Source organism: Neopsephotus bourkii, unplaced genomic scaffold (assembly GCF_033783945.1).
Source record: "Neopsephotus bourkii isolate Nb327-2 ecotype Australia unplaced genomic scaffold, CSIRO-AGI_Nbou_v1 NB_1447, whole genome shotgun sequence".
In the NCBI taxonomy this organism is placed as follows: Eukaryota; Metazoa; Chordata; class Aves; order Psittaciformes; family Psittacidae; genus Neopsephotus; species Neopsephotus bourkii.
The window spans coordinates 419,301-428,360 of record NW_026901924.1 but is presented as its reverse complement, the minus strand read 5'-3'; the positions used below and the strand labels follow the sequence as shown (position 1 = coordinate 428,360).

Below are 9,060 nucleotides of genomic sequence, written 5' to 3'. Positions count from 1 at the left end.
CACTGTATTATAAGAATGCGATACTGCAGTCAAACGAAAGTGACAATATATAAATCCAACTTACCTTGAGGTTAAGACACTACAAGTTTTACCTGTTCAGTCATTTGCTCCAGACTATTACCTAGAAACAAAACAGTCCCGCTCAGACTAAACACACTTTGCTACTAACACAACCAGAAGGTACAAGGCAAAAAAGCAGCAGCTCCAAGTCCCACCTTACACTTCAATGGTAGGACTGGCATTATAGCATGATAAGCCAAATCTTAGCTCTGAGTCTAAAATGAAGCTTGACAGATTTTAAAAGAATATTTAGCTAAAAAGATGCAATGAAAGAAAGAAGCTATCCCACCCAGTGACCACTCCCTTTTCTTTAACTCCTAAACTCCCCTTTCTTTGTCTGCAAGCTGGACTGTCCCTCTTTGGATTACAGCCTGGTAATCACCCGAGAAAGGTGGCAGTAGATTTCTCATAAAGCAATGACACTGCTGTCTCACACAACGCAATTTTCCACCCCCAGCAATAAAAATCATCAGGTAGTGTTTGACAAGTGTTTGTACTCAGACAGTACTCCTTTTACACAGCAAAACCCAAGACCCTGATGACATAATGAAATGTCTTACATTTTAAGGACAGGCAGTATCCAAAAGTGAAGAATTTACACTTTATTGTACTCATTCACATAGATCAAGAGGACAGTTTTCACCACTTAATCTAGCTAGCTTGCTTTATTTTTTTTTAAGTAGAAAAGTTACAGGCTATAATTTAGCCGAAGCAGTCATGCTTCAAAATCTCCATGGCTGGAGATCAGACTAGGCTTTTAATGGTCTCTTCCAGCTTCTCTTTATTGGCCCCAGAGAACTCTTGCACCTGTAAAAAGAGATGGAATTTTAGAATTTTTGCATTCAATGCTTCATAATATTATAGATGTATAGCATCCAGACACAAACATCTACTGAACTCTGCTACAAGTTTTTTCATCCCTAAGAGCTTTAACAAGAACCGCTTCCAGCCGCTACTGCTGCAGCAGTAGATCTGTTATCTACATATAAAACCATGTAGAAAACAGCTGATCCTGAACCAACGCTGTGTAAGACCTGAGTACAGGCTTGAAGAGACTGGAGGTCATTACACAACAGAGGGAGCTCAAAGTTACCTAGGACTGGTCAGAACTCTTACCAATCAAATTCTGGAAGGACTGTTCCAAATGACCTGGCCCTGAGCCTGGCTTATCCTGTGAAATTTGTGCTTGTTGCAACTTACACAGAAAGACAAAGACAACATTTACATCTCAAACAACAATGCTGTCTTCCAGTTCCTACTGGGATGCAAGGTTCAGAGCAGACTGCACTAAAGGTCATGAAACTGCTTGCTTGGTACTTACATATTCAGAGAACTGCCAAGGTCACCCAAAACAAAAAGCCATACAACAGGGTTACATACACCACCTACATCCTGGCACATCATAAACACAATTCTCCCAATTGCATTAAGAAGCTGTGGGAGTTTACCCTGAGAAAATTGTCAAATGTTCATTATTAGTCACGACTTGGCCCCATACTGAATTTAACTCAAGGTCACTTTGCACCCGACACTCACTTTGTAAGGTGCAATTCCATTGCCTTCAGCCATGAAACCTCAATCCAGGCAGTGTTTTACTTTAGCAAAGCCTACCTTCAGCTTTTTTGGCAAACAAAACACACTTTGTCTGAACTAGAGAATTGCTGAGGTGAGAGGCATTCACAGCATAGGCAGCCTACTATGCTGTCAAGGCATGGTCTGCATCCCATGTCATCCACCTCTGGCAGAGCAGGTCCTCTGTCAGGGACAGAGCCTCCACTTAACAGGTTACACTACCACTACGTAAAAGCATCTGAACAGTTGTTTCAGCTGTATCTATGTTCAGCTATGTTTAAGGCTCCTGTTTGGGTGGGATTCCACCACATACAGTCACATTCTCTGCTCAACTATGAGCTGCACCCAGAGAACAAATTTTTACCAAGATGGTAAAAAACAGGGCGCTAGGCAGACAGACTAGCAGTCTTAACCCAGGCATCTAACCCCACTAATCTCTCATGGTGCTCTGTAAGACTGGCCTGTAACACTTAGTTCACTACCAGTTAACAATAGGGTTTGCTTCATCAGTTAACTGCTGGTCCTGCTACATTTACTACATCACCAAGATGAACTTGCTCACTCTAAGAGGCCATGCCAGTGGTGCCCCAGAAGCACTATCAAGACAAAGCAGACTGAGTGGTCCAATATTCCCAACCATTTTTCAAACATTTAGATTGCCTGCTCCAGTTGTTAAAAAGCAGAGCCTACCTTTTTCCCATTCTTGTAGAACTGGAATGTTGGCATGCACTTCACATCACAGTGTGCAGCAACATCCTGGAAGAGAAAATACAATCTTCAGCTGTACACATCTGAAGGATGATAAATTTAGACCCCACTAGCTGCCTTTTGTTTAGGTGACAGAGCAAAGCCATTACTGCCCAAAATGAAGCAAAAGCACTTCTGGTGGTCCGTAACTAGCAAGGAGTGCAGTGTTAATATCTCCCTGAAGTAAGCCTGAAGGACTCCCCTTCAGCATTTAATTCATGCTATAGCAGAAACACATTTACTATACTTACACCCTGTGTTTGGAAAAAAAGACCTCTCAATCAAAACAGATACAACTATTTGTAAGGCTCAAGAGCATTACAGAAGCTTGTGTTTCAATCCAACATTCTTTAAATACCAGTTTGACACTGATGGAGCTGCTATACAGCAGTCATTTTACTGCACTTAAAGACACGAAAGAGGCAAGCGTCAAGAGCAGTGGAGAGAACAGACAGATCCCCAGACTACTGCAAGCCATTAGTATCAGGGGAGATTGCATCAAAGCATCTTAAGGCCTTAGACTAACACTCCCTCCCAAAGTAGAGGGTCACTGTTCTTAATTACCCAACACAACTTTAACTGTGAAGATAACCAAGACAGTTTGCTCTGTTCAGGTGTCCTCTAACAAAAAAAAGATTGCCATTTTCAGTGTAAGTGCTAAACCCCTAATCTCCGTTTCACAAGGCTGAGGTAATCTCATTTTGTTTCAGTATTTGCAATGACATTTTTAAATAAGACATCTTCATTGTCACTCGTGTGGAACTCATTAGCTAATCCCCAGCCCCGCCTCCAGCATCACCCCAGACCATACCTGGGCATCATCCACATCAATTTCAATGAACACCACATCACCATACTTCTCACACAAACTCTAGAACAAAATAAGAAACTATGCAGTTACAATGTTTCAGGAAAGCTTTTTCTAAGAGACATCTATATTAATTGTAAGGCTGGTGCTAGCACCATTGCCACCTAAGCACAAGGGTAGGGATTGTGATAACTGTGTACAGAAGGGTAAACACTGTTCACTCTGTACCTCACCTCTTGAGGCAATGTAACTGTTAGGCCCCTACAGACAAAAGATATATGCAAGCACTAGCACAGCAGAACTTAAACTATGTCTGAGCTGCCAGCTATATGAAAGGGTGATACATTTAACTTGATGGTCTCAAAGGAGAGTTCTGTAACTTCTCCCTCTTCCAGAAAAGGCTGGAATCACATGTCGCAAACGGAAGTTTCTCCCACGTTATTGTTAAGCAGCACAAAAACATTCTGTATACTTTTAATACAGTTGCCAATAAAAACAAAAAGGCCACTTACATGGAAAAAGGGCTTGATCATTTTGCATGGTCCACACCATGTGGCAGAGAAGTCAACGACTACCAGATTCTCACCAGCAGACTGCAATTCTGCCTCAAATTCAGACTGTAAAAGAACAAAAGAACTGAAAACATTAATGATTTCCCCCTTCCTTTCTGGAATGACTTAGACTAATCCCAAAGCTAGCTTGCTATCGGTCTTAACACACTAACCATTTTGGCAGCTCTTTAAACACATCATGTAAGTGCTTCAGTATGAATTGTTTTCAATGCTGCTAGCATCAGCCAGTGTCTTATGACTCTTCAATTAGAAAGAGACCATAATGCTCAGTCACCCCAACTCACTTAACTGTGGAAACAAAAGCTAGATACTCATCTAGCCTACAATCCTCAACTCTGGAAGCTCTGTTTAGGGTTACCCCTGAATGTGATCCTTATGGTTTTTAATACGTTTCTCATTTCTGTCTTGGCAGGAAGACTTCAATTTTCCTCAGAGACAGACTTCCCTCTGCAGAATTTAAAAGAACAATCCTTTTTCCACATTCTTCCAGTTTGATGCCTCTTCCAATCAATAGTAACATCAAAATGATGTTGTGTGACTTACTCTACAGCTTGTTTTCTAAAGCGACCTCAGATTTTATTTTTTTTACTAATTTGGCCAAGTGAACTCACATGTAATATCACTAGCCAAAGCAAAGCTACATATACAGACCACTCAAATAACCCAAGAATTATTTAGAGCTTTGAGTCTGTTTGTTGCACTTAGTGACACCAACCATTTTTGGACAATGTTCTTTGGAATTTAGTGGTCCTTCTGTGCCATTGGCCGTGTTTTCTGGTCAAAAAGTGAATGCTTTAGCACAACTGAAAGCCATTAAAAGCAGTAAATTCTTGCATGCTAGCAGTGGGAAACAAGTATCTCAGGCAGAAGCAGAAAATGCTAATCAGCTGCTTTCTGACAGTGTCTTTTCCAAAGCCAGTGCAAGCCACTTCAACATCCCTCAATTTTGTTCTCACAGCAATGCAAGCTTCAGGAGAGCTGTTAACGTAAACTTCATTTCAGATTATATACATAAAAGGTAGCTGCTTTAACCCTCCCCAACTTGACAAATCAGCGCATTAGAGCTGTCAGCAACAGCTACCCAACAGCAGTACAGTTACTGCCACATGTACTCAGTGGTTGGTTCTGCAGTGCAGGAGTTAAATAATTAATGCCAGCTTCTGTAATCAGCCACAGTAAATTGATACTTTATTCTAGTACACTATTCCCCATACCCTCCCCCCCCGCCCCTTAAAGAATGACATGCAGGTGAGTAGCCAAGCATGTACATAGTCAAACTGGTCACAAGCATATTTTAACAAGCAAGCAGAAGGTCCTGCACCAGCATTCTTATGTATGAATAACCTACATAACAGTCTTCATAGCTTCCTGAAACTTTAAATACACCTGGCATTACATGCCTGTTAATAAGGCGTTTTCCCTCCCAATGTAGCTATCTTCAGAAGTTCAGCCTCCACATTTGAGTTCTTCCATCCTTGTGTATTGGATATTCAGTCTACTCTGCTGTAACATGAGTAGCTAATGCTCCACCTACTCTGTCTGAAAGAGATGGGAACAGCAAACCTTCCTGACCCTCCACACTGCCCCACTCCTGTACTGACATGGTATGCATTCACACACCCCAGCCCCAGAAGTGCCCCATTCCCACCAACAAAGCTCCCTCTACATAGCAATCCATGCTAGCTCCCTGAGACAACTAACCAGAAGTTTCTTAAGCCTCATTCCTCCCCACCTTCAAATCCTACAGCTTGATTTTGGTACAGCTTCTCATACCTCTGCACTGCAACATTGCCAGCTCTTTACTCTTTCCACTTCCTGCACCTGCCAGTTAGACCATCCTCTTCCTACCCTGAAGTCTTCCATCTGGCTTCATAATTACTGTATTCTGCAAAAGGAAGTCCAGCCCTGGGATGTGTTTTGTCATATGGCCACATACCTCAGGTCTGCTGCTTCACCGAGCAAGGTGAAGGTAGGAGGTAATGACTGGTTGGTCACACAACATACACCACTGGAGACCTGATGCTGACTACAATCAGGTGTTAATTACCTGGTCAGTCACCTTTAGTACTGGCTAAAATGGCTGTGGGAGAGTGAAGAGATGCAGGCCCAAAGGTGCTTACTCTTTGCAAATTAATAATTATTTAACTAGTGAGAAGTCCTGAAAGTTTTCCCAGAGAACTTAATCTCCCTAAAGCAAAACAGTAGTGGGGGCAAAACAAGCTACTTCACCCATGGGATTGGCCTCCATAGCTGTCTTTTAAATCAACTGTGAAGAAACAAGCTGTCATATAAAACCCAAGTCATCTTTGTTAACTTAAGGGGAACCTTCCATGACAAGACCATCTCATCACACCATTAGATGATCTTACAGCTTCAATAACCAATACTTTCTTCAGATAACACCTTAATGGGGAAGCCTCTGAACAATTGTTTGGTTTTGTCCTTTTTGGTCTTTTTTTAAACATACAACTATAACACCCTGAGTCCATGTTAAGACCTCATATTGCTTGTATTGTCCTCCAGCAGAAACGCACATGCTGCATTCAACAAATACATTAGCATCAGGCCTCTTTTTCCAAGGGCCAAGTAAGAGAAAAGGCTCTTAGTAATGACAGTGTCCAGTGCAGCAGGGATTCCCAGCACCAGGTAATACCTCAAAATGAAGACTACTAACCACAGCGTTTGGTTCTCAGCAGCAGACAAGACAGCTTTAATCTATCTGCTAGGTGGTGTGCACCTTAGTTGTAAATGTGATTTCCTACACATATCGAGGCACCCTTGAACTTGGATTAACCCAGCCATCAGCTGACTGCCAATGGTTACTACATAACTTAGTGGTGTTTTGGGTTTGTTTGGTTTTTTAAACACAGAAGCTGACATAAACAGATTGAAGGTTCAGCCTTTCTTCTGCATCTGAAGCTGCTACTTTTCAGTATTTGCTTTAACTCAATAAACAGTCAGCTTGCGTAAAGAAGAAAGCTCTGGCAACACCAGCTTTTTAACAGTTTAAATACCCCACTAGCTTCTGCTATAAAAGGCATTATGTCCTAGTCAGACCCTGTTACATGAGTCACCCATCTCAAGATCACATAGCTGAACCAACTGGAGTACTGCTCCTTTTGTCCACCAGCAGGAACTTGAAAGGGACCAGTAAAGCACCTTTAAAGAAGCTATTCTTCAGAAGCCAGTCAGTTTCTGAAGAAATGATAGGAAAGGGGCCATATCTAGACAGCTGTCACATCCACATTACTTTACAAATGTCACTTACAATAGATATTTTCACAGGTAGTTGAAGAAGGAGTTTTCTATTTTGTTAGGAGAGAATACAAACCTGCTTTCCTTAAAAACAGAAGTAATCCAGAAATCCCAGATGCACTCTCCTTAAATATTCTGGGTGTTGCTAAACCTTGTTGTCAGCATGTCTGTTGAGTCCATGCTCTCCATGGATAAGGAACAAAACCATGCTTTAAGCATGACAGACTGTTAATCAATGCTCATGGCTGGGAGGGTAGCAGAAGCCTAGTCCACTTAATGTTAGAGCAGGCTCTTCTGCCAAAGCCAAGTTTAATGACTCTCCATTTTTAAGCTGCTCCAATCTGTAACAAAATCCTCAAATCTTACCCATAAACAAGGAAGGGGGAGAAATATAAGCCAGGAGAATTATTTAAGGTTGGACTCACACCCTATTCTATCTCCAGGTCCTGAGTAATGAGGTATCTTGTTTTTCTCAGCTTCAAGGAGGTTTCTGCCTGCACAGGTACTTAAGCTGTGGTCACAAGTATTAGCATACTCATGGGTCAGATAGCTGTCCGGTCCCTACACACTGGCAATATGCAACCCGGGACTTCTAAATTCGGGTACTACAGTATCCCGGTACAACTTCGAGACACTTCCTTCAGATTTTAAAGGGAGATGAACAATAATCTCTCATAACACGAAATTACAGCACCTCCCGCCTCATTCTGGCCCTGTGAAGCCTCAAGTCTAATCGAGTCCTCCTTGTCCTCCTTCCACTGTCCCCCTCCCCCCGCTGCAGCGCCGAAGGAGGCTCCTCCTAGCCGGGCAACCGCGGCACCCAGACTATGCCCGCAGGGCACACCGGCTCCTCTCCGCCCGCCAGCCAGTCACCCTTCGCAGGGTAAGGCCTCATCGAAGCCCCACAGCAGCCACCTGCTTGGCCCAGCTTCCCTCGGCGGCCGTGGGCGCCAGCAGGCCCACCCGCTGCCTCCCTTCCCGCTGGGGAGGAAATGGTCACCTCGCAGCTCTCCCCATCCCCTTCACGGGGAGGGGTCGGCGACCACCGCGCTCAAGGCGGGGAAGCGGCTCTGCCGGCAGCGGAGAAGCAGGAGGCCGCGGGCCGCCCCTTGCGCGGCATGGCGGGAAGGTGGAACCAACGGCCGCCACGCGCCTAGAGGACTCACCAGGCTGCCCACACTCTTCACCATTGCGGCGGCTCGGCGTCGAGGAGGAGGGTCGGCGGATAACTGGCAAGAAGGCACCCGACAGCTTCGTCCCTGCGCTGGTGCGGCTCCGCTCACCTCGGCCTACGAACGCTCTACCACCCTCAGCTGCCTTAACAATATCCCGCTGGCGCTCGGGCGGCGCCCCCTTATATGCCCGCCGCCGCGTCGTCCTGCGCATGCGCGGGGGCCGCTTCTCCTCTTCTTCCTCTCACCCCTCTCACAGTTTTCCCCCCCTCGCGCACTCCGCCCCATGGAGCGGAGCTCGGATTCCCGAGGGTGCGGGTGACGTCACGGCGCAGGGTGCGCATTCGCTGAGACCGGGGCATAGTGGCGTCGTGCCCCGTCGGGCCCAGCCGAGCCGAGCCGAGCCGAGCCGAGCCGAGCCGATCCGATCCGATCCGGGTCGGGCGCCATCGGGGTTCTGGCGGCAGCGCCGGTGGTCCGAGCCCCGCCCGCCCGGCGGAGCCCCGGGGCGGTTACGTGGCAGGGGAGGGCGAGCTGTGCATCCCTGCGGGCCGCCAGGGGGAGTGACGACAGGGGAGGGGAGAAGGAAAAGCGCGGGGACGGCGGAAAAAGTGCTGTGTAACGATGAGCAGGAAGTATTGCGGAGGCAGCGGCCCTCGCCCGGCTCGCACACGTCCCTCCTCCTCCTTCAGCTCCGCTCTGCCGGTTCTCGGACACGGCGCCCTATTCGCATTACGGGAAGGAGAAGGATTATGGCGGGGGTAGGGCGGCTGCTGTGGCGCTGGAAGGCAGGAAAGGAGCAGATCGAGGGAAGATATTTCCTTACTCTTAACCTTCTGTCTTCTGTTTTTTATCCCAGTACCAAAGCACAGAG

At 45.7% G+C, this 9,060-nt stretch overlaps 1 protein-coding gene across 1 annotated transcript; it reads right to left on the bottom strand.

The window, feature by feature from the left end:
• Nucleotides 1–647: 647 nt before the first annotated feature.
• LOC133220587 (thioredoxin) lies at nucleotides 648–8,362 on the bottom strand. The gene is made up of 5 exons (XM_061368813.1): nucleotides 8,181–8,362; nucleotides 3,700–3,804; nucleotides 3,191–3,250; nucleotides 2,323–2,388; nucleotides 648–867 (listed from the first exon to the last, which is right to left on the bottom strand). Exons 1-5 carry the CDS (start codon nucleotides 8,202–8,204, stop codon nucleotides 805–807), a joined length of 318 nt encoding a protein of 105 aa, XP_061224797.1. The 5' UTR covers nucleotides 8,205–8,362; the 3' UTR covers nucleotides 648–804.
• Between the last annotated feature and the right edge of the window lie 698 nt (nucleotides 8,363–9,060).